Genomic DNA, 26,705 nt, shown 5'->3' on the forward strand with positions numbered 1-26,705 from the left:
CTATCTTGTACATTCATTTAAACAGACGAGGAGCTCCCTATCTCGTCATTCTACTTTACATCCTGCACAACTCTTCTATTTACAAGCTGCAGAGCTGATCAGTCCATTCCAAGAGCTCGTCCAACTCTTTCTCCCACATCTCGCTGTCTGCAGGTGACATGTTGCTTGTTCGCGGTTTGGTCGAGGGGTCAACATTGCCCCTTGGCGTCTCCTCCCAAGAGGTTTCTAGGTGCGTTACATGCCCGGTGAGCCTCCAAGTCCTGCCATCACTGAAAGACTGTTCCGAAGACACGGAAGTCTCAACGGGCGACGCATCCACATGCGGATCTGCGTGGAGGGTATCGTTTCGGTGCTGTGGATGCCCTTCTGCAGTCAGGATGAGCAGTTCACTTCTGGCTAACCCGGCCCCATGGTCTTCGTGCAAAGATTGTTCACCGTGCAACGATTGATCTCCTTGAGAGCCCTGAGTGCTGAGTCGGCTTGTTGGAGGCCTGCATATGCCGATGCTCTCAAGAGCTTTCTTTGCCTTGTCTGCCATTTTCTTTCCATCTCGAGAGAGCAATGGAACAACAGGTTCAGAGGGATGATTTCCTCTCGGTATCCTGCTAGCTCTGCTTCCGCTGCGACTCGAGCTCAACGCGCTGCTGTCAAGGTCCTCGATCTCTCTTGAGCGATGACTGGAATGCTTGGAGGCCCTCGAAGAAATCTGCTTCTGCAGGAAAGAGTGAGCCCTTTCGCAGGATAGAGGTCGTGGAGAAGGAGATTAGATGAAAGTTGGGACAGATGCAACGGATCCTCACATTTCGCACGGAGTCTCGTGAACGCAAGTCAGAACGTGACAAGAATTCTTCTGTGCTCAGACTGTTGTTGATCTGCGCTCCTCGATCCTCAACCCTCCAGACCTGACAAGAGGTCACATCCCCCGTCTCTGTCACGAGTGGACTGAGGAGGAAGGTTTCACCTTCTTCATCTTCTCAAGCTTCTGCTTCCTCTTGTCTTGCATCGTCACGATTTTCTTCGGCTTGATAGTCAAGGGCACATGAGGGCAGAACAGCAGCACAGCCTCACCGGCTTCGTGATCTTCGTCGATTCGGACCTTCGATGTATCATATCTGACTGCACATATCTAGACATCGGGCTGCAACGTTGAGGTCTCAGTGCAAACAACAGCAATCAGCCAGGCTGACCTCGTCTGGATCGCGTGCATGATCAGGCGCTCTGCCTCCTGCTCCACCATCTCAACGGCCGAAAACATCACAAGTCCCGGCTCACCTTCTCAGTCTTGGAGGTCGCGATGTCTCGCCAGATGGAGTAGTACTCAAGATAGTCATCCTGACTAGCATCCGACCTCCGGGAGCTCGACAGGTTCGAGGGCAAGCGCCCGGGGGTGCTCTGGACTGACCGAACACTCCCGGGGGTGAAGCATTTCTCAGTAGTCTCGCTCTTGGCCGTGATGATGTACCTTGGATGGTTCGAAGGGCAAACGTCACATGTCGACATACAAGCTCAGCTATCTCCCTACCTGTCCCCTGCTGGATGCTGCCGGATGATGAAATTCGACAGGTCCGAGCCTTGGCTGAGGGGTAGTCAGAGGGTCCTCTATGCATGCGACATTCTGAAGCGCAAACCTTCGATGTGCATTCTGCGTCACTTTTTGCTGTTCCTTGTTCATCGGTTTCGTTCCGTTCTCTCCTTTTGCAGTGGAATTTCTGTCCTTCCAAGGAGATTTCGCCATTTCTACGTCAAAGCGCAGCCTCCGGTCTAGAATTCATGCTTGAAATTCCGGAGGGCCTATGGCAACCGCTGGAGTTCTAACGGGTCTTGAACCAAAGATTGTGAACCTCTAGCTCGAACCCCTCTCACCCACACACTCTACGACTTCCAGACGACTCCTGGACTCAACAGGGCACCAAACCCTTCTGAATGCACGAAGCTTCAAGAGCTTGTCTCGGCAGCAAGGGATTCTTCAGCCTCAGCCTCGGCATGACAGGGAGGTTCCATCATATGGCTCCTCCTACTTCTCTCCGTCTTCCTTGCTCCCCCTCTCCCTCCTTGTCTCCCCGTCCTCTCCCTTAACTTCCCAGCGATTTCTGCCATTCCGTTGGACTGACCGAACCGCGAGACGTTACAAAAGCTAAATAATACAATAACGGACGCAGTTCCGCCCGTACTGATTTTTTAACTTAACTTTCAGAGCCTAGTAGCGGCGGCCGCACTGCAAGGGCGGCCCGCCGGGCCCGGGGCCCTGGGGGCCGCGCCCGAGTCACGGATTCCCAGTGAACTCACGAGTCAGGCAGTTCCGACAGTTTGAGTCAAAGTTCGGCGGCACTCCAGGGTTTGGTTCTCGCACTGAGTGTCAGGCCCGGCCGGGTCAAGCCGCTCCGCCGAGGCTCCCGGGACTCCTCATCATAGTAAGCCGCAGTCACAGTTGACTGGCACAAGACAAAAGGGACTCCAGAAACCGTTGAACGGTCCGATCAGTGAGTCCCGGTTCGCTCAGCTGCACAGGCTCAGTGCACGCCCGGCGCCACCGTGACTGAGCCGCTCCCGGGCCGGGCCCGGTTGCCTCCGGGACCGGGCCCGGGGCCTCCAGTAGGTTTATCACAGGATCTCCTTGAGGATCGACAACAGAACAGTTCTCTTTAGTGCCTATAGTTGTTTTTTTATATGCGTCAACACCGGTGTGTTTGATATGCAATATGTGGGTCAAGCATGGGGTGAATGAATTTCGTTCGCCAGGATCCTGCTATGGCATGCCATTCATGCTGTACGGGACGAGTAGCACAGGAGCGGAGTGAAGGATGGTGGAGAGGAAGGGGTGAAGGGGTGAGAAGGGAGTAGAAGGGCCGTTGAGAGAAACTAGCTGGCGACATCTGAAGGAATGGCAGAGGCTGTTTGACAAACAAACACTCAATGAAAGATCTTCATGGCACAGGAAGATGTATTCTGTGGGGAATCAAACTGATTTCATATTCTGAAAGCTGAAGAAAACAAAGACATTAGTGGTTCAGAATTGACACTGAGCTCTAGAAGGCTTCCACCCGATGATAGAATCTGTTAAGTGAGAGTCAGGACCGGAACGGGTGGTGTTGTTGAGATGCGATTGGGCGGTGGAAGCTGGGAGAAGCTCGAGGCATTAGGAGGTTGATCGAGAGGATCTCAGAGGGTTTTCAGCTTCTTGAGTACTTACCGACTGTTTGTTGCAGCTCTTGTTTTCGCCTCACACCGCCGACCCCCGAGCAAACAATGGAACAGACCTTGCTAACACCATGATCGATCCTGCCAGGATTCCAATCCTTGTGGCTCTCTCGTCCTGTCGTCTTTGACATGCTGTCATGCTGTCTCCTACGCTCTTGCACTTGATTCTTCTTGACAAGCTTTGTCCTCGACGATGAAGGAATCCATGGCCACCGGCCGCTTGCCCTGCGGTCGCATGGGACGAATTCCCTTCCTATTGAAGTTCGTTCTCCTCGCTCATCTGGTATGGAGGCCACAGGCAGGAGCCCGCACAGAGACGTCTCAAGGTCCTCAAGTCGTGCAGACGCCTTCCATGCAGGAGAGCAGGAGGAGTGAAGCATGTTGGGTCGGTCTCAGGTTGCGAGGAGGACAGGAAGGCGGGGCAGGGTGGAGCCTGTTGGAGCGCTACGACAGGGCTTCACGTGTACAGCCGGAGGAGGGCTCAGGCATCGTAGAGGCTCGTGGAGGGGAGCAGCATGTGGATGCTGCTGTCAGGCAGAAGCATGAGGAAGGGAAAGGTGAACGAGTGAGCCCGGGGGATCAACCGACGATCCTCAAGGCACGGGGATATGCTGGGATCCGACTTGAACATGCCATCGCTCGGCGACGAGTGATGAAGATGAGGTCAAGCAACGCGAGCAGGTTGATGGAGAGCCCATATCTCCCTCTCTTCCTGTGCAAAGGTGGCAGAGATGCTGGTAAGGGAGCATGGCTGGGGTTGGGTCGCCGTTGCTGATTCCCAGTGCGCAGTCATTCAGATGCAAAGGAGGCGCCTGTGGAGACTTGGACTGCAGAACCCGGTGAGGCGAAGGGAAGAGAGACCTCCTGTGACTGAGAGGCTCCTTGTGGGACAGGAGAGACTTGGGGAGGACGAGGGCCCGCTGCTCGAGACTGAGCAGTTGTTCGAGCCGGACAACTTGATTCGACTCCAGGTCCGTCCGTGGTTTCTTCTCTTGTGTGTGCCCTGCCTTCCATGCTTGGGGCGATTTCTTCATATTTGGCTGCTGTCGTGTATTACTTTGCTCCTCGAGCAACAGCGACTGAAGGGCTGGGGCAGGTGAACGACTGGAAACCCCATCTGGACGTGGGGGAGAAGGAGCAGACGCTGTTCATCGACAAGATGTTGAGAGAGCAGACGGCAGCGGTGACGGAGGAGCATTGCGGGAATGACATGACGGATGACTGAGATGGCAGGGTCGTCTGAAACTCCTCGTTGAGTCCAGTGGGAAACTTGGAGAGAAGACTATTGAACAATGGAGGCGACACCTCAGCATCATCTCCCAAAAGATCCGGGCGCTCCAGGAGCATTGCGCTGCCTGCGATTCGGAGGAGGTGGATCGTGAGGCCGGTTGCACGTTGAAGCAAGTTGAGACTTGCAGCCTGAATCGTTTTGAAGATGAAATCATGGCTGCCATCAACAACATCGACGACGTGTGCTCTGCACTCTACGACTTCAAGGAGGAGGTAAGAGGCTCCCCTGCGTTCGGTGCTGCTGGGCTGACCAGGTTGAGAAGGAAGAGATGGGCGTCCCGGTGGAGTGCACTCAGAGATACCTCTACCTTGATGTGCCAAACATTCCCCGCCCTCTGCCTGTTTGCTGAGTATCTTGTAGATGGCCATAATGGGCTGGGAGTTCATTTTCTCATCCCTTCAGGAAGATTCTCAGGATTGCATCTTTGACGGCTCGTTGCTCCCGGAGGGCTTCCCCAGCAACGGCAGCATCGTCGAGCCGGCATCCGTCTCCTCCCCCATCATCTACAACTTCAGGCTCAATCACTCCGTCGTCCCTCTCAACAGGTCGAGCAAGCTCATCATGGGTAATGACTCGAACTTCCAGCTCTGCGCCTTTGAGAGGTGACGAGTCTCCTCTCCCTTGTGGGGCCTGAAGGAGTTTTCCTGCAGTGAGGAGACGGTCCTGGATTTCGCTTTCCTCCATTCGGTCCCTGTCGACCCGTACGAGTCTGTTGGCTAACCTCCCTCGCCCAGACTCTCGGCGACTGCTACTTCGAGCGGGTGCTCGGACCTCCGTACGCCCGCGTCTTCACCCGCGATGATCGACAGCAGAACCTCAGGAGGGCGATGAAGGTGATTCCATCCCCTCCCCTCCTCGTCCCTCCTCCTCGTCTCTCATCCTCTTCCTCCTTGTCCCTCCTCCTCGTCCGTCCTGACGAGTTGTGCCAGCACTACGACAATGCCAGACAACTGTTTCTCATGCAGAACCCTTTACATTGGGCAAGATGCAACATCGGAATTGCGCAGTGCCTCCTCCACCTCCCCTTCCCCTATATCGTATCTTGTCGACTCTCCGCTCTCCTCTTTCTGTAACCCACCTTGAAGGACGAGCAGTTGCTGCGCATTGAGCGCGAGGCGGACGTGGGCAAGATGAGGTTGGATGTGGGGGGCAACAGGAAGGGCGACAGGGCGAGAAATCTGCTGCTGGGTTAGCGATGTTTTGCTGTTCTTCTTGTCACTCAGTTCATCAGCCTTCTGCCTGCTCCATGAAGCCTCCGTCCTCCTTGAGCCTCTCCGAACCAAGCTGTCCGTCCTCAAGGACTGGGCGCAGGTGAGACGGGAGGCAGCCAGCGCAGACTAACTGACGGCTGGGTTCGCGACAGGCCAAGTACACGATGACGTCTTGCTTGCTGGAGATGGGAGCAGGTGTAACAGATCTCATGGTATCCTTCTTGACTGATCGTGTGCCTTGGAGGAGCAGACGGAGCGAGCCGCCATGTCTACGAGGTGCTCACATACCTTGAGGAGAACCGGGTCGAGTTGCCCGAGGATCAAAGTATCCTAGCTCTCGTGGGAGCGTCGCAACTGACGTTGACTGCAGAGGCATACATCCACCGTCAGTTAGTCTTCTTGAAGTGCTCGAAGTAAAGTGCAGCCTTAGAGACTGAGACCCGACCGTGTTTCCCGTCTAACATCTTTACTGCCTTATTCATGATCATGGAACTATCTAGCAGCCCATCCTCGATAAGTCGAAGATGAGAGGATATCCGACCTAAGTTTAACATTTCGAGCCAGCGCAGCTTCGATCATCCATCAAAAAAAGCTCAAACACAGAAACAATCCAACTTCTTCGACAGATCGTGTTCCCACATGTTGTCCTCGATGCATCACCCTCTGACTCTTGACAGAAAACCTCAAATCTTGTACTTTGCCTCCTTCTTGTTCCCATCGCTTTTGTTCTTGATGCTCTGGAGCGCATCGTTGTGAACGTGGTACTCGATGGAATCCTCGGGGACCTTGAAGGTTGTCACAAGTTGACACACCAACTCACTTCTCACCTCGGTGCCCAGGCACTCAGAGATGGCAGCTTTGAACTGTTGACCGATCTCCCGACATGACTTCTCATCGTCAGCAGACTTGGTCCAGACTGCCACTCTGTCTCCCGCCTTGCGCAAACTTTGGAGAAACAAACAGTCATCTCGACCTCACGCAACATCAAGCAAGACGTCTCAATCACCTGATGACAGCTCCGCAAAGCTCATCCCCAGCGTCGAAGTTCTCTCCGATCATTGCGAGAACAGTGTAAAGCCACATGTCATCAATCAGCTTCTTGCCATCCTTCTTTGGGATGCTACAGAAATCAAGTCAGGATCCGTCCTGCTCTGCCTGCAAGCCGGCATCACCTGTACGTCCACTTCCCCCCATTCATGTTCGTCGCATGTTCCCAAGTCGGCTCGATGCCAAGCTTGAACAAGTGATAGTTCGAGCCAGGATTGAGACGCGAGGGAGGACGAATGTTGTTGAAGATTCCCCAAAAGTCCTCGACCACGTCAAAAGTCGCAACCTGTTCCATCCCCAGTGTCAACGCACCAGCAGCTCCGCTTGCTCAACTTCATACTGCTCACCTTCTTCAAGTTCGAAGACCAGTCCTTCGCTCCCAGACGTTTGACTGGGTTGTCGAACCACAACACCCATGCGTTTTGCAGCGGATGCTTGACAGTGAGCTCCGACGAAGGCGCTGCTGCCTGATCCTTGTCATTCTGTGCTTCTGATCTTTCAGACATTGTCCTTTGACGTTGTATGTCCTGCTTGATTCCTTTCAATGTTCAGCGATTGTCTTGTGTCTTCTGCAAAGTTTTTTGTGTCGTTGAGAGGTAGTTCCTAGTACTCTTGAAGAAACAAGTGCTCCTTCACAAACTCAAGCAGGCTTCCTGAAAAGGGGAAGAGGAGTTAATCAACCATCGAGCTTACAAGGAAGTAAAGCAAGCAAGCAAGCAAGCTTCGTCCATGTCAAATATCCTCACAGCCCTGCACTTGAATTGAAGCATGGCCGGCAATGCACATGACTCCCAGCGTACCTTTTACACACAGCAACTAATCCTTTCCTTCCCTCGCATTCAAACTCCTGTCAAGAGCTGACTGTGCTTGTTGCATCCCTTGATTGACAGCTGTCCTCTTCTAAAATCCATATGACAACCTGTCCCTGCGCTAACCATCTCCCGCTAATCATGTGCCCCTTATCACGGATGAAGTTGCCATAGCCTCGACTTCTTCCTCATGCACCTGCTTTAATCTGTCCTCCTCCTCCTCCTCCCCCTCCCCCTCTCTCTCTTCCTCCTCCCTCCGCTGCTCCAACCCTGCCATCCTGTGGCCACATCAGCCCGCGCCCATCCCCTTCGGCGCTGCAATAATTCCGTCAGGGGAACCTACTCACTACTCTTTGAAAACTGTTTGAAATCTTTCGGTCCGAATTAGATTCTATCAAGAAGAAAATGACTGTTTGAGCACAGTTTTAGGGGTAATTTTCATCGAAACTTCAACCCCACCCCCACCCCAGGGTGGTATCACTTCTGCTCCTCGTGCCATAACGGTTTCCTACATTTCCTGTAACGGGTTCTCACCCCGCGGAAGAGGTCTTTGATCACCCCACCCCTCCAATTCAAGCTACGAACAACTACCCCTACCCCTACCTCACCTATTGTTTATCACCCTACCTTTCTTTTTAAATCTTTTATAGCTAAACTTGGTGGGTACTCTAATTACCCCACCCTCAAATTGTCGCGGATCGACCTACCAGTTGCAGGTGATACCCCACCCACCTTCCCCCCCGGAGGGCACAGTCGTTTCCCGGGTTTAGACATATAACAGAAATTTTAATTTCTTGTTACAAAAATTATTAATTAAATAATTTTAAACCTACTTTGTCCGGTTGGTTGTACCAACCTTGTACATATAAAATAATATATTTATGACCCATGCTTTCAATCGGTATACCATAACCAAATTATAAATATTTTATATTAAAAAATTACTCGGACTGAGTCCGACGGCCCGGCCGGGCCCCCCCGTCCGTCCGAGCCACCACGCCCGACGAATTTCAACGCTCGCACAATGCCAGGAGTTCGTTTTGGGGGAGAAGCGCCGGGAATGGGGGAGAGAAGGTGTGATGCACAGCCGTACCAGCCTCACAGCATCATCATCATCCTCCTCCTCGCACTTGCTGCTGTTGCATAAGTTCTCGTCTCGTTTGATATCTTTGTTTCCATCCCACCCATCTCTCCCTCACTTTTTAAAAGTACGAGCCTGACGTCTGGTTTTTGAGCAGGTCTACGTCGAGCAGCAGAAAGGTCTGTATGCAAGTAGATGCCAAAACAGAAGAAGACACTCCACGAGCAAGAACTCCTTCTTTAACGAAGAAAGCAATGGAGCTGTGGGCCCTTGACAGGAAACAGTGTAAGCTCGCTGCTGCCATGGGTCAGTTGAAAGACGGAAAAATCCCTTCGCATGCTGATGTCCTACTGGAAGCTCTTGTAAAACACGAGTCGGAGATGAATATGCAGGAAGAGAGGGCTGTTGAAAGGGAGAGGAGGAAACGAGAGTTGGACCTTCGAAGACAAAAGACTTTGGAGGAACGGAGAGCAGCGGTTGCGAACAAGCAGGAAGTTATTTTAGAGAAGAAAGTGGCGAGAGCGAACGAGAGAGTTGAAACGTTGGAGATGAGACGGAGGTTGAAGGAGAATGATGAGCAACACTTGCTGGAGCTGAAGGCGACGCAACAACAGTACAGGCGCGAACGTGAAAGGTTCGAGCTGGTCGAGAGAGAATGGATCAAGCAAGATGCGAGGAACAAGAGCATGCAGGAGAGAGAAGCAATTCGGAGAGTAAGATCCTCCTGTCTCGTCAGCAACGAGCTCATCTTGTTGGCAGGTTCATGCCCACCACCGACAGATGGCCGACTACCAGCTGGAGGAGGAGACCCAAAGTGCCCGAAGGGATGAGAAAGTTGAGAGGCTGAAGAGCGAGCAGACGTTGAAGGAGCGGCGAGATCCGCAGGTCATGCGAGCGGATCCCGGGAGCCCAGCGGTGATGATGGGACACAGCAAGAGCGTGATCCCTTACGCCAACCAGCAGAGGCCCTGGGCCTTCCGGTTGTCTCGATGGCAGCATGCAGATTGATGAGCGACTATGGAGGGAGTGATGGAGGCTGTCCAGTCATTGGACAGAAGCTCGTTCTTGAATGTGTTCAGAGCAAAGGAAGTAAAGAAGTTCGTGTTGATAGTAAAGGAGCAAAGAAGGTCATACACATGTGGAAAAGAAGGCAGAGGCGTGGCTTTCTTGGGTCTAGGCGCCACCATTAGCGTTGCCGTTGGCACCTGGCCCGTTGCGACTCACCATCTTCGTTCGATTCTTTTCTCTGCGCGCAAGTCAGCCGGACGGGATTCGAGGCAGCGGAGCCTGATGCGAACCTCCTCGAGACGAGGCGACGGAGGGCGAAGAACGCAAAGATGTGCGTGCCCAGCCAGAGAGCTATGAGGCACAAAATGTTCTGATAGATCTTGAGATCTCCATCGGCCCCCAGCTGCTTTAGAACCTGATCGCCTGTCAGCCTACCGACGGCAGCAAGAGGAGAACGCTCGTCACCTGCTCGCCTGTCATCGTTGGGCAGATACACTTGGGCTGTTGCGGGGTGCAGCTTGGCCCCGTGGTGAGCTCGCTAGGAAGACACGAGAACTCAAGGCCACTTGAAACAAGTCAGCCAGAAGAGCGCACGCAGAAGAGAAAGTCCACCTGAACTCCAGCAGGGCGTAAGCTTCGAAGGCGTACTTCATCGGCGAGATGTACTTGATCCAGTTAAAGTACGGAGGGATCGAGTTTGTGTTGATGAAGAAACCCGAGAAAATCATTAGCGGGAGAATCAGAGGGGGGGCAGCGATGAGTGTTATCCTCAGGTCCGAGAAGATTGAGGCGATGAAGATTCCAAGACCGTTCCCCGCGTTGGTGTTGAGAAGGTGTACCACCAAGAAGAGCCCGAACGTCGCCGCATCGTTCTTGAGTTTCAGTGACCAATACACTATGCAAGCTTGAACGGTGGGAAAGATGATGTTGTGAGGTAACTCAGAGAACACTTTGGGAATAAAATATGACATCACGCTGTACATGCCTAGAGCCTGCTCTCTTTCGAACACAATCTTTTCTTGCGCGAAAGCCGAAAGCATGGAGAAGGCGTTCATGACCATGTTCATAGCAAAGAAAAACAACGCGCCAGTCCTCGCTTGAATGTCGATTTGATAACGCCCCAGGTCATGATAGATGAGTGCCACGATCGATCCCAGTACCAACGCCTGCGCAAGCTTCGCTCGAGCAATCATTGGGTTGCGAACAACATTCTTCATGCTCCGGGCGTACAGGGTACTCATTTGAGAGAGAATTCCTGGACGTAGCTCAAGGTCGTTGACGTTGAACTCAACGGCCTTCGTGGTCGACTTGAGCATCGAGTCCACTTGCGCAGAGCCGTTGTAGTGCTCAAGTAACCTCGTTGTGCGCGCCAGAAGACCTGCCTTGTCACCGTCCTCCTCCATCTCCACGTCATTCAGAACGTTCATGAACAAATGATCCGCTGGGTTCACGTAGGGCGGACACCTTAGTCCTAGCTCGCCGAAGTAGTCCACCATCTCAGCCGCCTTTCCCTGGTACATAATCTCTCCATTGGCCAACACCAACAGGTTATCAAAGCAGTGGAACGTGTCGGAGCTCGGCTGATGGATTGTAGCGACAACTGTCCTCCCTGCTGCTGCCAGTTGGCGAAGGGTGTCGACAACGCTGAAGGCCATGAACGTGTCAAGACCTGTCGTGGGCTCGTCGAGGAAGAGAATTGAAGGGTTCGTGATCAGCTCCATCCCGATCGCACATCGCTTCCTTTCACCACCTGAAATCCCTCCCTTGGCTGTCGGCGACCCGATCCTTGTATTGGAGCATTTCTCGAGATGGAGGATCTCGATGACGTGTTTCACTCTCTCCGCCTTCTCCTCCTTCGTCATACCCTTGGGCAGCCTGAGGTCCGCAGACATCTGGATGGCTTCCCGCACAGTCATCGACGCCATGAGCTGATCATCCTGGAAAACAAACGCGCTGATACGACGCATTGTGTCCACCCCCACCTCTGCGCCATTCACCAAGATCTCTCCTTCAATGAAACCTCCCGCGGACTCTCCAGCAATAGCGTTCAGCATGGTAGTCTTTCCCGCTCCGCTTGCCCCCATGATGGCTGTCAAAGTGCCAGGCTGGAAGACCCCTGTGATGCCTTTCAAGATGTCCTTACTCACCATCTTCTTCTTGGAACCGCAGATCCCTTTCTGAGGGGCGTCGTCGTGAGAGGGCACGAGTACGCGGTAGTATAAGTCCTTGAAGACAACCGATAGCGGAGGACATTCTGATGACTGGAACGACAAGTTTGTCGAAGTCATTGAATCAAGTGGGCCGCAAGGTAACCACGCTAACGGCAGAAAGGAAGGGAACGACCTGTTAAAGAAGTCAAAAATCTTTCATCCATAGTCAATATGATATGGAATCATGTGTTCACAAATATTCAAGTTGTACTCCACAGCTGTCTCCAAACACGCAAAACTCTTCTACAAATTAGTCGCCCACAGTTCAAGCAAAGTTAAATTCCAAACTTTGCAAAGCTAGCTCTCCTCCATGCACTCTCCTCTGATCCCGTTCTGCAATCATTCCATGCACTCACATCCTCTCTCCCTGTTCTCTCTAGCACCATCTCCCTTTACCGCCTGCTCCCTTGTGCTATACTGCCGATGTCCGCCATGGCCATGACTCCATAGGTAGCGTGACTTTTAGAAAATGTAAACATAAAACTGTTTTAGATTTGAACCAGAGTTTATAGAAGCTCATCGGGGCAATTCGAAATTTACTTTCAATGTTTCAAGATATTCGCATTCAAGTAACGTGACCGGGATGGGTATAAGCAGGTAAAAACTACAATAGCATTTTAATATTTTGCTACCTAAAATCAGAGATTATAGCACGATTGATAGAAACTATCTTCAAAAACGGAGCTCTGGTACCGGAGTCAACGAGTGTTGGATACAAAACCGAATGCATGTAGCACTTATAGCATTATACATTGAATCTCAAGATTTGATTTGATTTCGAGGGGACGTGCCGGCAGACATGCCGGATAATCCCGATCATAAATAACAATATTAAAGTGTCAGATTACCACACATATAAAACATTTTACGTTTGTTGATTACCTATGTTGAGTAAAACATCATGAGCGCACCGATAAATCGTGCACGATGGAGCCGCAACGAGGGCGAGGCTTGCGAGCGGCATGGGGAGAGCATAAAGCGGCTTGAGGCGGAGAGAAGAGGTCAAGGCAGAGAGGACCTCTTCTGACTTTCAAGCCACATCACGAATTGCACGATTTGAAATTGCACATCGCACGGTATCCTGTATTCCGCGACCCACGGATTGTTTGGACTGAGTCTGTCTGAAATGCGGTTGTTGATGAGATAAGTTTTAGCGAAATGGACTATCATCATCATTTTACCAAAAGAGATGTATGCGTTTGTCTGACGCTCGTACCTTCTGTTTTAAATGAAGGTGTAGAGATTGTTGACTATTGTTAGAACGTCCAGGAGCCTGATCTGTCCTAACAACTAGCCATTTCTTTCAGCATGCAGGGATCATCTTGTAGCCCTAGATGAGTGTTTCAAGCTTAATCTTGGCATATATACAACAGCCAAATACCTCTTTTGCAACTTCGCTCCGGGCCAATGGAATATATTGCTCGATGGCTGTGGAGGCATACAGTTGCTATCAGGCTGGCATCGATATATGCCTCGATATAGGAGCGAATGCTTTGGGCTGGTCAGGATCTCTCAAGACAAGGAGGGATATGACGTCATTGTAGCCTAGTGTAGACCATTGAACCTTGTTGTCTGCTGGTTGTGGCTCAAGACTGAGTCAAGCTTCGCGAGTTGGGCTGAGAGTCCGATCAGGTCAGTCATCATCAGAGCCTTGAGAGCTTGAGAGCTTGAGAGCTTGAGAGCTTGAGAGCTTGAGAGCTTGAGAGCTTGAGGGGCTGCCACTCATTACTGCCGAGTCAACTTGGCAAGTGATGGAGTACGAGTTTGTTAGGCTTGTACCATGACAAAGTAATCAGTGCAGAAATCAGTTGAACTCAGCTTAGCTCCTTGAGTTGAAAACTTCCGCCAGATCTCGTTGGAGTTCCATTTGATCCTACTCAAAGATCAAGAAAATAAGGATCGAGTTAGCTCCGAGTGTTTTCTGGCAACATGCCCAGTCCACAGTGTAGCTGATTTTCGACCGACCAATCTGGCTGGGGAAAGCCTTATTTTTCCTAGAGAACATTCGAGACCAAACAAATCAGTGTTGCTGCCATGAGAGGCCTAAACAACTTGCGGCTAGAGAGGGAGGCTGATGGATGAGAAGAGTCATCCTACTGTATACGACTGAGACTCTGAGAGACTGCCATGATTGTCGCACTGCATGAACCTGCGGGTGCCGACTGAACAGAACGGCGAACTTCACTTGCTTTGCCTATCAGTGCCCCTCGGTTGAATAAAAAACTCCTACTCCCGGGTCCCTAATACATTCCGATTATGACCGAACGGTTACTACCCGGCGCCGGTGACGGGTGACAGCGCGGCCGCTCAGTTGTGCGGCCCTGGGCCGGCGGCCGGGCCCTCGCCGGGCCGGCCCGGCCCGGCGGGCGGCGGCGGCGCCGCGGCGGGGACTGTCGGCGGCCCAGCCGCCTGGCTACTCACAATAGGGTAGTTGATAGGGTAGGGGTACAACATCAGAGTCACGGGTTTGCGAATGTCCAAGAGTACCCCTTGTTTACTCATAGACTTGCGGATATGATGTGAGGTGGGTACATTCCGTGATTGCCAACGGGGTAGAAATGACGGGGACCAGTGAAGAATGGGGGTAGGGTCATGAGTACAATTTAGGGTAAGAGAATGAACCCGGTACTTCAACAGAGAAATCTTCTGATTTAAAGGGGTAGTCTGGTAGTTCATTTTGTTCAGGTTTTATGCTAGGGGTGGCATATGAAGGCAAATTGGGTAGGGTGGTAGCAGGGATGCGGCTATATATATGAATTCTTTAGGGGGTAGGGTTATGAACTTTCAAGAATTCAGGGGGGTGGTGAAGAGGAAAAGGAGCTATTTGGTGGGGCACTTCAGGGAAAGATGAGGGTGGGGGTGAAGATGTGCCCTGGGTATTGAAAGTCAAGAGAAGGGGTAGGGTAGAGGTGGTCAAAACCTCTGGAGTGCATTATTATTAGGAAATGGCCGACTCCGGGGGGCGCGGTGGAGAGAACTAACCTTAGGAAGGGAAGAGAAACAAGGATGAGAGATTGAGGGCAGGGACAAGGAAGGGAGACCAAGAAAGAGTGTGGAAGAAGCGATGTGATGGATAGGATGCAGCAACATGGTTGCATGAGATTGTGACAGCATATGAACGTACAGGGCCAGGACAGGTCTACCTCGTTAGAAATTCAGGAGAAGTGAGCAAAATTGCATGAGTGGACTCTGCAACTCAGATGAAATAATTTTGTTGTGAAGGAATATTGGAATTTCCCTCTGAATGGTGAAAGATCGAGTTACAGTGGAGGAGAAACAGAGATCCATGTTTGAGCCTTGGGCAGCTTCATAGTTGTATTCATCCAAAACTTCAAAATTCCAAGCATGTTGAATGATCTAGGTTGTGATTCTTTCATGGAACTTGTCTGCCATGAAGCTCTTTGAACTTCCTGCAAAGACAGCAACTTCCTCATATCTCCCGTTATGAATGAGTATCGCTCGCAGATGTTCAATTCCTTCATCTCCTTCTCACCACCACGTGCAGGAGATATGGGACCTCGGCTGAAGCTCGTGCTTATGGCTGCATTCCTGATGACGACAGCTCAGCTGCTGTTCGTCTATCAAGGAGGCATTTTTGCCTCGGAAGACTCCCTCCTTCAAGGCTATCGCAGCAGGATACAAGAGCGACTTAAGAGGACCAAGAGCGTGCATGCGGCTGAGGTGTGTGAAGAGACTTACGGGCTGTTTCCCTGCTCCTCCTCTCTTCCTGGCTCGATCTTCCTCTGTCTCATGTATGGAGCGCTGCTGTTGAAGGGAGCAAACCTGATCAGCGATGGCTCGGAGCTCTTGCTGGAGGTTCTGGACCCAGGACTGATCGGAGGCCTTCTCCTCCCTGTGCTGGGAGCGCTGCCAGACTCTGCAATGATCGTGATGAGTGGTCTCGGAGGAACTAGGGAGCAAGCGAAGGAGCAGGTGTCAGTCGGTGAGAGGTCTTGCTGCTGCCTGGTGGTCTGCCTCACGGTCTATTCAGGTATCGGAACCTTGGCAGGAAGCACCATCATGCTCCTCTCCATCGCCTGGGGAGGATCGCTGGTGACCTGTCCTTGACCTCTTGTGAGCTGAAAGGCTAACGTGATTGCAGTGGGTAGGACGGTGTGACATCCAGGATGGGATGGCGATCGATCGCAGGCTCACCCGCAGCTTCGACCTGACCAACACGGGCGTGACAACGGACGAGAGCACGAAGCTGAACGCCTACATCATGATGGCCTCCGCCCTGCTCTACCTGACACCTCAGATCCCCACCTTCATGGGGGAGGCTCACGACCCGTCCGCCGCTGGGCTCGGAGGAATCCTTTGTATCGTTGCGCTGGCAGCGTATTGTGCGTTCCAGGTCTTGTGGCCTGAGCTGCAGAAGAAGAAGAAGGAGGCGGCGCACAAGAAGTTCTTGAAGCACAGCGCCATCATCCTTGCAAGTGAGTTCGCCAAGAACGCAGGGACTATCCTTGTTGCTGAAAACGGAGAGCTGCGTGATGACGCGCTAAAGTGTCTCTTTGACAAGTATGACACGGACAGGGTGAGGCGACTTCTGACGTCGGTCATGACCTGAGCGATGACGGCATCTGCGCAGAGCGGGACGATAGAGAGAGACGAGCTGAGGAAGATGATGATGATTCTGTCTCAGTCCGCCAGCACTCAAACATCGATAGGAGAGATCGACGGAGATCTCGAGTACCTGATGCAGGTAGGAATCAGAGTTTCTTGCAAGCTTGCTCATCACGCCTTTGCGATAGGAGCTGGATGCCGACGGTGATGGGCAGATCACGTTTGATGAGATGAGAGGAGGGCTACGGAGGTGGCTAAGGGACCTCGAGAAGGAAAGGAAGTCACAGTGAGAGCAGATGCACTGTTCGCCATGGCGTTGACGGCCATTCTCAGGGGAGGGTTGCATGGAAGCATTGAAAGCACCCCTTTGCTCGTTGCGGGCGCAGACCAAGAAGAAGCAGAAGAAAGCGACGATGAGGAGGAAGGAGAGGAGGCTCTCACGCCACGTCAGGTCGTCATCCAGATGCGGACAAGAATGGATGGGGACTGACGGCACTGCAGATTTACATGAACTCAGCCAAGCTGATGATAGGAGGAACATTTCTTGTTGCCCTCTTCTCTGACCCGATGGTGGATGCTGTGTCCTCGGTGCGTGGCCGGGTTGAGGAGGAGAGTGAGATCGGGATTGACAGGAATGTGCAGTTCTCAAAAGCAAGCCACATCCCTGCTTTCTTCGTCTCTTTCTTAGTGACTCCATTTGCCTCGAATGCGTCAGAGCTTGTACAATCTCAAGATGTTCAACAACTTTGGTATGACCATGATCCTCAGGTTAGCAGCCTGCAGTTTGCCAAGAAGAAGAAGAAGAAGAACATATCCCTCACTTACAGCCAGGTTTCCCCATCTCACTTGACGTGGTCTGGCCTTGATTGCTCTCTAGGTCTACGGGGCAGTCACCATGAACAACACCATGTGCTTGGGCCTCTTCCTCCTGGTCGTCTGGTATCGCAACCTTGACTGGAACTTCTCCTCGGAGGTTCCCACTTGTTTCTCTTCCTCAATTCTGTGACCCTCATCCAGGTGGTTACTACCATGAGCATGATCTTTGCCCTCGGCGTCGTGGCCTGCACGCGAGTTACCTTCCCTCTCTACATGGGTGAGTCAGTGTCAGGATCATGGGGGAGCACCGAGTTGTGCCTGACTTCACCGCAGCTTTCTTCTCCCTCTCCCTCTACCCCATCGCCCTTGCGCTGGTCTACTTCCTCGACTACGTCGTCGGGTGGCAGTAACAGTGATGACGTTATCGGGTCTTTATTCCCCGACTGTTGGATGTACAAATCTCCCTCAGCTAAACCAGTTGTCAATAAGTCTATCAGTTAATACACTTCACGATCGCCATCAGAGCCTCTTGAGGCTCCTTTTCTTGTCATCCTTCTTCTTTTCCTCTTTCTTGCCCGCAGTTGAGATGCTGCTGGGCTTCTCCCCCCCGATGCTCTCGATGTTCTTCTCAGTCGGAGCACTCTGAGCAGACACATCAACCTTCCGACAGCCCCAACAAGTTTCTCCTACCTCCCTGGTCGCATGGATCTTCGTCATAAGCTGTGCCCGCTGGAAGTACGACTCGTAGTCCTCCATGAAGAGCCTTCCAGCCTACAGTCAAGTCAACAGCGCCCTCATCCTGCGGCAATTCCTCAGACCTCCTCGTTGAGAGCGGACTCAGGGTTCGGCTCTATCAGCAGGCATCGAACCACCTGCTTAGGAGCTGAGCAGATCAAGCGCTAAGTCTCAACACAAACCATCAAGATGTGGCCGAGCTTGCAGTCAGACTTCCAGTCCTTCTTGAGAGTATTCACACAGATCTCTCCGTTCTTGGCGATGTTCGGATGAAAGATTGGTGTGATGAAAAAGCCTTTCGGCGGCGCAGATGGGAAATCAGGCCCGAACACGAGCTTGATCTTGAAAACTCCTCCATGGAATGGAGTTTCAGCTGCAGATCCCCTCCATGTAAGACAACAACTTCCACAAAAGAGGAGATGTCAACCTGGTCCAGAGATCTCCGCTCTAAGATCAGTGACGTTCTCTTCGTTCACTTGCAGGGTGACATCTGAAACCGGTTGCTTGGTGTAATCTTTGACCTCCTTGATCAATCTATTCAACACAGATGAAGAAATGTTCTCGTTGGTAGCCTGCAGGAACACCCTTGTCAGACACAAGGCTAGACATTGGTTGATATGTGGGAGCAAAATTTGAACAGCATCAGAAAAGAAATCCTCCTTTTTCTTTTTGACGTCCTCACGAAGTCAACAGTGAATGGAGAGCCAGCGAGCAAGTCATGTGATTTCAATGAAGAGATTGAACTAGATGTAATCCCAAAGACCACCCACACGTGTCCTCAAAGAAACAGAAGAAGGGCCAATACTTGCGTCAACACTTTGTTGTGACTGCAGTGAAGTGTGGGCGGCAGAGAGAAGGATCATCGAGGAGGGAAGGAGGAAACGTAGTAGAAGCCACTCAGAGAGAAGAGGAGGGGGGGGGGGTACGAGGGAAGCAGCAGCAGGTTACCATGGTGTCTTCAGGCAGTGGGGACGCAGAGCTGGTTGTATCGTTCACCCCCTAGGGCATGAAAGTTCCGTTGGCCGCTCTCTAAAAGAAATTTTGTCATTCAAATGGACTCCCAAATATTAAATTTTGACCCCTAAATTATGAGCACTTTGTTCGTGAAAAGTTCAAATTTGCATACTGAGTTCCGAAGTTTACAAGCTATATTATAAGAATAATACGTACTGGTACTGATGGCCCTCCACCGTCACATTTCAGTACCAGCAAAAACTTATAAATTCATTGCCACTGCTGGTACAAAACCCTGTGGTGGACTCATAACCTGAACAAGAGGCTTCGGAACTCGGAACGGCAGTGCTCAGGCGCCGGGCCCGGCGGCACTCCGCCCGGCCCCCGGCCACTGGACGGCGTACTGCCGGGCGGCCGCGGTACGAAGTACCGGTTCAGTACCGTGACTCAGTCAGGCCGCTGGCCGGGACTCCTCCGGAGTCCGACTCAGCCGCCGCTTCGCACTGCGCGCGGCCCGGGCAAGCCGCTGCCCGCCGGGCCGGCCCCCGGGCCCGGCGCCAGGGCGGGCCGGGCCGCGGGACAGGCTCCGAGGCCCCGAAAGTCCGATCGGAGTGAAATCAGTGACTCTGTGAGCCTCGGAGCGGCGGCGCCGGCCCACCAACGGCAGTGAGGCACGGGGGCTGTTGCCTCCTCGCCGCCGCTCGTTCGCCGAGTCGGACCGTCCGCCGCGCCGCCCGGGCACGGCCCGGGCCGCACTGAGCGGCATTGGCCGCACAGCCGGGAGTCGTTGTGACTCACAGAGTCAGTGAACTACCGTAGTAGTACCTGGGGCGTCCGACTCGCCGAGTTGCGAGTCGGACTCAGAAGCTGCTCTCAGTGCCCGTATGATTAAGCTGACAGTGAAGCTTGAACGTTTTACATTGACGCCATCCGACAAGTTCCTAACTAGCAAGATTTTTCTCCGCGGAGCTCCCGCGCCTCCCAGCCTCCGGCTGAGCGGCCCTTTCAAAAGCCAAGTCGCTCCACGATATCTTGCACTTCTCCATCCTTCGGGCATCGAGCTGTTCCTCCGACATGATGGCTGATCTTTTGGCAGCGGAGCAAGTGAGGAGGGAAGGCAATCATTTGATCCCGCAGGTTGATCTCAAACCCATTGACCTCAACTTCGGGATGGACAGACCACGATCCCTTCCCTGCATGATGGTCGAGCAACGCCACGTACCCAGGAAAGCTGTACTCCACCAAGTCGTAGGGAGCTTCGCTCCATCGGGCCGGAACCAGCTCAGGAGAGACAACGCTCTGCAGAGATTTAGAGAAGAAAGTTGCCATCCAGGAGAAAGTCGAGCGAGAGAGGATCATGTGCCTTGCTTGCACGAGCTCGTACAGGTCTTGCATCGCCGTGCTCATCACGGTTTCTGCCATGGGAAAGATATCCTTGAGGTAGCCGAGGCAGGGATTGAGGAGGGAGGAGGAGGGCTCGGTAATCAAGAAGACTCGAGAGCCAGGATACATGGTCAGGTGGACAGCGATGGCGACAACGTAGAAGGCAAGGGGCGGCTGCCACATCCCCTTGCCAAGGATGTGAGTGAAGGAAATCCTTCTGAGTACATCTCCTGACCTTAGATGGACGCAGAGGTCATCGCCCCGGGCTCTGGTGGGGAAGGGAATAAGAACTTTGTAGACCTGACCCCTGAAGAAGTTCCATGTCACGTTCTTGTGGAAGTCAAACTCTTGATTGAGGCCGTTGCGGTGGGCATAGCAGTCGCCAAATGCGCTACAGTCTTCCACCCACCTCTCGTGAGGTAGGCACGCAGCTCCGCTCAAGCTCTCTGGTCTCATGAATCCTCCGAACACGTCGAATGCTGATGCCATCTGGTTCTCCACCATCAGCCTGCACGAGTACCAGGGCTCCTCCTGCCGTATCCGTGGCATCCTGATCAAGGTTGCGTTGGACATGAGAGCCACGTGATGGGCTAAGGCTAAGGTCAGGAAGGTGTTCCCCCACCTCCCGTCAAAGAAGTGAATAGAAAGGATGCAGTCATCCTCATTGGCGGACCTCTGTCCGCTCAAGACCTCTCTTCTCCGGAAGATGATGCGCTTTGACGCGTTTGCTGATATTAACGACTCAACATCTTCAACAAACACTTCGACCGTTCGATCCCCCACAAGATCTCGGGGCAATACTACAGATACGCATGATTTCTTCTCCATGGTTCTGGCTCGTCGAAAGTGTCTGATTGCCACCAGCTCACCATCAGCAAGGACTTTCGCCACAAAGTCAGTCATGGCGTCATTCCAACGTTCACATCGGCTCCTGTATGGCCAAGACACTTCAAAAGATACAACGTGTCCTGCTGCCCCCGTGTTCGAGATTGGCTCCAGCGGACCTCCCTCAATGCGAAGCATCAGATTGCAGGCAGAGCAGGTTCCATCCAGCACGAGGGTGTTGTAAACGTCGGAAAACATCAAGATGTTTGACTCATGGTCGTACAGCATCAAAATCCCGGTGTAGTTGCCGCACTCGACCTCAAACAAGAACGGGTCTGAGGCAGATCCCTTTCTGCAGGTGGTGCTCTCGTAAACGGCCTTGTAGTTCTGGTCCAGCAGCATTTCTACCCGATACGGCAAACATTGATCTCTGTGTGCTGTTATGAATGGATGAGATACATAAAACCTCCAAGGATGTACTGCATGCCCGTCTTCCACGTCCACAAAGTAAAGTTGCCCAAACTCAGCGTCAGATCCTTGCGATACAGTCTCCTCCATGTCAGCTTGGGAGCGAGGCCCTGTATTGATGCTGGCATGTGACGATACTCTGTCATCATCGTTTGTGCATGTCAGGCCGTCATCCATTGAGAGGTCCAGGTTTGGAATAGAATCTTTCTCCCTCCTTTGGGGATGGTGAAATTCCGCCTTCGAACCTGCCTGTTCTGCATGCAGGACGAGGGTGAGGACGCAGAATAAGAGGAGGATCAAGATACTCTCCATGTATCTGTTGCTCTGGAACATTCTGAGAAACGTTCGATGCTCGGAGAATCGCTCTTGCCTTCTCCGTCTGCTCCTCACATTGTCCCGCCGCCTCCAGCTACCACCCTCCAACAACTTTCAAACTTTGTTCATTTCTGAGTTGATGAAAAGAGTGTACAACTTTCAGCGTCGAAACTTTGAAACTTGGAACCCTGTCAAACCTTTCAAACGATCAGAGTTCAAAACTCCGAACCTCACCGTGACTTGGATTCCGCAAGGAGGCAAAAATCTTCAAGTGAGGCCGCATGACCCTAAAACATTATTCAAAACATCTCGTTTCGAGTCACAAGATGACGATGCACCCAAATCAGTGTGTCGGCCTCCAAGGGTACATGAGGTATGAATCGTTGTGTAAAATGTTTCTTTCGCGATCTCCGCGTAACTGAGTGTCATCATCTCGAGGTGAAAGATCTTATTTTAGATGTGCCTAAGCGATCTAGAAGCCTTGCTGACATAAGAGATCTGAAACGATGACTTATTGATATCTTTCTTCATTACTGCACACACAGCATCACATTCGGGAGGGGTCCATATTCGGGTAAAATTGGGGGTAGACATAATTTGAAGTGACAAGTAAATGTGACCCTCGAAGATCTGATCCTCACCCCACCCCCTGTCTTCCACTACCCACCTGCAGATTACTCGTATCTTTCTGCTTCCAGAAAACCTGAGTCACATCTTCAGATACTCTAATTGAGGTACCATACAATTGTGGAGATCCCGTCAGGAAAAGGCTCCATGGGCCAAACCACCCCCTCTTGCTATAACCCCCCACCCCATCGCTGAGTCTGACATACGGAATATCCACTCTTGTTGCTAGACTTCACGCACACCTTTCCTGCGCCGCGCGTAGACGTGATAGTCATTCCTTACTCGTCCCCTCCTCTTCTTCCCACCCCATCCCTTGAACGACTAGAGAGCAAGTTGTCTACCTCCCACCCATACCTTCTCCTTAGCTCGTGCTGTTTATCTGAGCATCTTCGTCATTCGATTCGATTCAAACGAGCTTTCCGACATTTGGAAAGTTTGAAAATCAAGAACGAAGAAACTTGACTGGTTTTGAGAAATGGCACCCATCAGTGTTCTCCGAGACAAGAGAAGCGTTGCTGAGATCACAAAGAAGTTTGCTATACCTGATGTGAGCATCGATTTCTGCAGTGACGACAACGAAGATAGTTTGAAAGACGTCGAATCCTCGCCAAAGCAAGGGAAAACCCCACCACGTGTACCAAAACTAGACTCATTGGCCGATGCTATTCAGAGATCACTGCTGGGATACACATCACCCAACACATCACCGAGGAAGTGGGAGGAATGGTACGAATTCCACAACAAGTTCGATGTTGTGTTTGATGACCACGAGGCTACCTGCTCTCCCAAAGAGTCCAACCGACCCTCAGTTCACCAGAGAGAGCCAGCACAAGACCACCAGGAGAATCAGCATGTCAAGAAAGTCTTGCCTCCCACCAGACCTAGGGAGACGCTAGCCCGGTGCCTCTCGCCGCAGAGGCGGGTGCACACTGCTCCCACCGAGTGCAAGTCTGAGCGGCAGAATGTGGAGGAAGAAAGGAGGGTCCAGCGGTCTGTATGCAAGCTGGAAGGAAGAATGGAGCTGAGAGAGCGGGCGGACTCCTTGCAAGGCCTCAGTGTGCTCTGTCGGCTAGATTCGAAGGGGAATTTCTCGATTTTCTCAGCAAAGAATCTGTCGGATTGCATTGGATCGTTTCTAGTAAGAGACGTCATTGTCAAATCGAGAAGCGAGAAGGAACATCTTCTCATACTGGAGCCCTGCGACGATAGAAATAACATGGACACGCCTGACAAGGATGCGATTCATCTCTTCTTCAAGCAAGTCACTGATCGGAACCTGTGGATGGAGAGGTTGATAGTTGCCGGTGCCAAGAAGGTCGAAAGCATTCTACCGACCTTTCAACCCAGAACACTTCGAAGAATGCATTCTGCGGGATGTCAAGCTGAAGCTTCCGACAAACCCTCCCCACCGCTGCGAAGAAAGTCGTATAGTGCCATAGAGAGCAGAAACCGAGTATGAAGACTCACTCTAGCACCACTTGAATATTTTTTACTGATTCAATCATCTCTTAAGCTAAGATTCGTTATAAACACGACAAAATGTGCTCTGTTTGAAAATGCACCTTGATTTATTCAGAATCTACTGAAACATCCGGGAACGATATCTTCCCCACAACTTTCTCTGGGTCGTCCAGTCCACGAACATGGGCATCCTGAGAACCGAATGGATGTCAGAACTTGTGCTATGGGCCGGTAGATCACTTTCCTGAAGACGTTGAAGGATACCCTGGTGAGTCTTTCCGTTGCTTGCAAGCATCTGCGTATTTCATTCACGCGTGACGAAGCCAGTGGAAACACTTACAGCTCTTGTTGTAAGCTGGTAATCGCTCCCTTCAAGATCTATCAAGCAATGCCAGCATCATTGAGAATGAAACTTCTATCAGCAACGAAGATACCGGTCAAGCGGCCTCCTGCCTCTCGGAGGATGACAGCACCGGCTGCTGTGTCCCACGAGTTGAGGTCTGGCTCAAAGTATGCCGTCAACCTGCCACAGGCAATCCATGCCAAGTGCAGAGCAGCCGACCCAAGCATGCGGATCGACCGGCAGTGAGGCATCAAGGCGTTGATCCCTCTCAAGGAGGGCGCTATCGACCTCAGGTTCGTTGGGCTCCCTGCCACAATGACCGAGTCCTCCACTGCGCTCTCGCTGCCGCACACGATCCTCTGGCCGTTCAGGAACGCCCCACAGGATAGCTTGGCATGAAACAGCTCATCCCGAAAGGGATCGAGGATCACTCCCACCACTGGCTTCCCTCGATGCGCTACCCCTATGGAGATCACGCTCATCGGCATCCCTTGCGCGAAGTTGGTGGTGCCATCGATGGGGTCAACGACCCAGAGCCACTCCGAGCTGATGAGTTCAGAGAGAGCCTGAAGCATGCTGGTGACGATTTCGCACAGCATGCTGCTGCCATACCTTGGAGGAGGCGGCAGAACCGGGATCAACGCTCTCCTCACCGAGGAACTTGTGAAGTGGAAACTGCTTCAGAACCTGGTCGAGGCAGAGCAAGTCAACTCGTCGTGCATCCCTCTTTCAGAAACTTCACCTCATCCTCAATGATTTTCTGGCAAATCGGATCGATTTCCTTCCGAACAGAGAGAATTCAGCCTCAGCTCGTTCTCAGTCGAACATGAGACATGTCACCGTGAGCAGGTCCTTCTTCGAAGCCTTCGTTTTCTTCACATCTGCCCCGAGTCCCTTCTTCATGGCTCTGAGCTCACCGTGACTGAAATAATCTCGATGCTTGACGGAAAACTCACTCTCCAGCACTAAATGCGGCCTTCTTGGCGGTAGCTAACACAGTCTCCATGATATCCTGCGAGGCTCTTTCATTCCCAACACGTCGGTAAGCTCGGAATGAACCTCAGACAATGCTTCTTGGTTGTTCGCAACCGCATTTACTCCTCCCCTGAGTCTTTGGGGGTACCAATGGACATCGAATACTCTCGATTTCGCCATGAAAGAAGGAAGGCTCCCGAAACAGAAAGAATTCGCTGCAGAGTTCATCAAGAACCAGGAACGACAGAACTGCCCATCCTTTCCACCATCCTTTCCCCCCGCGAAACCACCTTTGTTCCTTCTCACCTTGCTCCACCATGATCGCCGCGGCCACTGCTAGTACAACCTTGGCCGCCATTGCTGATCCTGGGAACAGGTTTACCTCTATAGGCGGGACCTTCCGGAGGTTACTTAGAGGGTCCTATATGATTGAGTAAATATTTACTCAAGTTTTCCTAATTGATTTTCCTAATAGGGACTTAGCGAAAATGCTGCTGCAGTCATCACCATGGAAGGATGTGTAGGTTACAAGAGACTCAGTAGTCGCATCATGTCATGTGCTGGAAAGTGACGTTTTAATGATATCTCCATGAAATAGTCATTCATTTCACACCCTTCCTATGTTAATATCTCATTCCGTTTGCGTTTTCTTGAAGCTGACTGCGATTTTCTTGAAGCTGACTGCGATATCCATGCGGCCTGCTTCGAAGGCCTCATGAGGTCTGATACAGTCATCCATGACAACTCAGAGAATCGTCCCTCTGTCGCCTCCAGTCCTCTCAATCTTGTGACTCGCTCGTATTCCTCAATCAAGAAATTCTCACATTGCTGATATATGAAGTCTGCTTCTTCCCGATCTGGATCGCTATTGTAAATGTTCAAGGCTCTTGCTTCTCTTTCTATCACTTTGATGAGGTATCGCAAATCACTCAGCCTTCGACCGTCCGAGGTTGCTGGGGAGAAATCAGTGCCCCTCACTTCTTTGAAAGGTTTATGTCCTCGCTCTGCATTTCCAAAGTGCCAGAGAATCCATACGTCATATGTCTTCATTCCTCTCCAGTCATGTTGTGATAGCGGGATGGCATCGGATGCTTCAACTTCGCCTGCTTCGCTGGAGGCTGCCTCGCTTGCGGCAGCCCCGCCAGTCCTCTCCCTTTCTGCGTTGTCGCTGCCCTGCCCGTCATTCAAGTTACCACTGCTGACACGTGCGTCCTGCGACGCAGCCGATGGAGGACCCCTGCTCTCGGCTCCCGTCGTCGTTGTCTGTACACCGGATTGACTTCCCCTCCATTCCATCGTGCCGTTTCCTGCCATTTGTAGCAATTCAGGAAAAGCTTCTAGCAATTCCTTGTGCTTTAGTACCAATTCCTTGTTCTTTTGTA

At 52.0% G+C, this 26,705-nt stretch overlaps 10 protein-coding genes across 10 annotated transcripts; 4 read left to right on the plus strand and 6 right to left on the minus strand.

The window, feature by feature from the left end:
* Positions 1–79: 79 nt before the first annotated feature.
* Positions 80–1,672, minus strand: GUITHDRAFT_101668 (hypothetical protein; the record flags this gene model as incomplete). Its single annotated transcript, XM_005839420.1, has 8 exons — positions 80–712; positions 801–902; positions 962–1,021; positions 1,069–1,138; positions 1,188–1,225; positions 1,273–1,462; positions 1,523–1,576; positions 1,629–1,672. The coding sequence occupies 8 exons, from the start codon at positions 1,670–1,672 to the stop codon at positions 80–82; spliced, it is 1,191 nt and encodes a 396-aa protein (XP_005839477.1).
* A 1,719-nt stretch (positions 1,673–3,391) lies between these two features.
* Positions 3,392–6,094, plus strand: GUITHDRAFT_133580 (hypothetical protein; the record flags this gene model as incomplete). Its single annotated transcript, XM_005839421.1, has 13 exons — positions 3,392–3,935; positions 3,988–4,037; positions 4,092–4,169; positions 4,295–4,381; positions 4,432–4,701; positions 4,743–4,802; positions 4,850–5,091; positions 5,140–5,176; positions 5,224–5,322; positions 5,419–5,526; positions 5,584–5,677; positions 5,721–5,800; positions 6,071–6,094. The coding sequence occupies 13 exons, from the start codon at positions 3,392–3,394 to the stop codon at positions 6,092–6,094; spliced, it is 1,773 nt and encodes a 590-aa protein (XP_005839478.1).
* A 289-nt stretch (positions 6,095–6,383) lies between these two features.
* Positions 6,384–7,253, minus strand: GUITHDRAFT_65255 (translation initiation factor 4F, cap-binding subunit; the record flags this gene model as incomplete). Its single annotated transcript, XM_005839422.1, has 5 exons — positions 6,384–6,476; positions 6,528–6,645; positions 6,707–6,820; positions 6,879–7,033; positions 7,095–7,253. The coding sequence occupies 5 exons, from the start codon at positions 7,251–7,253 to the stop codon at positions 6,384–6,386; spliced, it is 639 nt and encodes a 212-aa protein (XP_005839479.1).
* A 1,569-nt stretch (positions 7,254–8,822) lies between these two features.
* GUITHDRAFT_101671 (hypothetical protein) lies at positions 8,823–9,645 on the plus strand (the record flags this gene model as incomplete). Its single annotated transcript, XM_005839423.1, has 2 exons — positions 8,823–9,350; positions 9,397–9,645. 2 exons carry the CDS (start codon positions 8,823–8,825, stop codon positions 9,643–9,645), a joined length of 777 nt encoding a protein of 258 aa, XP_005839480.1.
* Positions 9,646–9,823: 178 nt separating this feature from the next.
* Positions 9,824–11,795, minus strand: GUITHDRAFT_157071 (hypothetical protein; the record flags this gene model as incomplete). Its single annotated transcript, XM_005839424.1, has 2 exons — positions 9,824–10,076; positions 10,258–11,795. The coding sequence occupies 2 exons, from the start codon at positions 11,793–11,795 to the stop codon at positions 9,824–9,826; spliced, it is 1,791 nt and encodes a 596-aa protein (XP_005839481.1).
* A 3,685-nt stretch (positions 11,796–15,480) lies between these two features.
* Positions 15,481–17,647, plus strand: GUITHDRAFT_159252 (hypothetical protein; the record flags this gene model as incomplete). The annotated part of the gene is made up of 12 exons (XM_005839425.1): positions 15,481–15,798; positions 15,847–15,908; positions 15,958–16,392; positions 16,447–16,560; positions 16,610–16,707; positions 16,755–16,872; positions 16,923–17,034; positions 17,074–17,141; positions 17,190–17,252; positions 17,299–17,394; positions 17,439–17,514; positions 17,571–17,647. The coding sequence occupies exons 1-12, from the start codon at positions 15,606–15,608 to the stop codon at positions 17,645–17,647; spliced, it is 1,512 nt and encodes a 503-aa protein (XP_005839482.1). The 5' UTR covers positions 15,481–15,605.
* Positions 17,648–17,656: 9 nt separating this feature from the next.
* Positions 17,657–18,996, minus strand: GUITHDRAFT_84623 (hypothetical protein). Its single transcript, XM_005839426.1, has 6 exons — positions 18,921–18,996; positions 18,400–18,544; positions 18,155–18,345; positions 18,056–18,109; positions 17,928–18,008; positions 17,657–17,879 (listed from the first exon to the last, which is right to left on the minus strand). Exons 1-6 carry the CDS (start codon positions 18,921–18,923, stop codon positions 17,757–17,759), a joined length of 597 nt encoding a protein of 198 aa, XP_005839483.1. The 5' UTR covers positions 18,924–18,996; the 3' UTR covers positions 17,657–17,756.
* An 831-nt stretch (positions 18,997–19,827) lies between these two features.
* On the minus strand, positions 19,828–20,561 carry GUITHDRAFT_150569 (hypothetical protein). Its single transcript, XM_005839427.1, has one exon. It carries the CDS (start codon positions 20,490–20,492, stop codon positions 19,932–19,934), a length of 561 nt encoding a protein of 186 aa, XP_005839484.1. The 5' UTR covers positions 20,493–20,561; the 3' UTR covers positions 19,828–19,931.
* Positions 20,562–23,019: 2,458 nt separating this feature from the next.
* GUITHDRAFT_101676 (hypothetical protein) lies at positions 23,020–24,003 on the plus strand (the record flags this gene model as incomplete). Its single annotated transcript, XM_005839428.1, has 1 exon — positions 23,020–24,003. One exon carries the CDS (start codon positions 23,020–23,022, stop codon positions 24,001–24,003), a length of 984 nt encoding a protein of 327 aa, XP_005839485.1.
* Positions 24,004–24,309: 306 nt separating this feature from the next.
* GUITHDRAFT_65165 (hypothetical protein) lies at positions 24,310–25,251 on the minus strand (the record flags this gene model as incomplete). Its single annotated transcript, XM_005839429.1, has 5 exons — positions 24,310–24,383; positions 24,440–24,914; positions 24,961–25,035; positions 25,091–25,129; positions 25,189–25,251. 5 exons carry the CDS (start codon positions 25,249–25,251, stop codon positions 24,310–24,312), a joined length of 726 nt encoding a protein of 241 aa, XP_005839486.1.
* Between the last annotated feature and the right edge of the window lie 1,454 nt (positions 25,252–26,705).

The sequence above is a fragment of the Guillardia theta genome, assembly GCF_000315625.1.
Source record: "Guillardia theta CCMP2712 unplaced genomic scaffold GUITHscaffold_8, whole genome shotgun sequence".
Lineage (NCBI taxonomy): Eukaryota > Cryptophyceae > Pyrenomonadales > Geminigeraceae > Guillardia > Guillardia theta.

Coding starts and splice junctions, on each gene's coding strand:
- GUITHDRAFT_84623 (XM_005839426.1), bottom strand. Junction 18,110..18,154: donor AGCTCGGCCACATCTTGATG/GTTTGTGTTGAG, acceptor GCTCCTAAGCAG/GTGGTTCGATGCCTGCTGAT. Junction 17,880..17,927: donor AGATCCATGCGACCAGGGAG/GTAGGAGAAACT, acceptor GTGTCTGCTCAG/AGTGCTCCGACTGAGAAGAA.
- GUITHDRAFT_150569 (XM_005839427.1), bottom strand. CDS start 20,492: ATGTGGCAGCCGCCCCTTGCCTTCTACGTTGTCGCCATCGCTGTCCAC.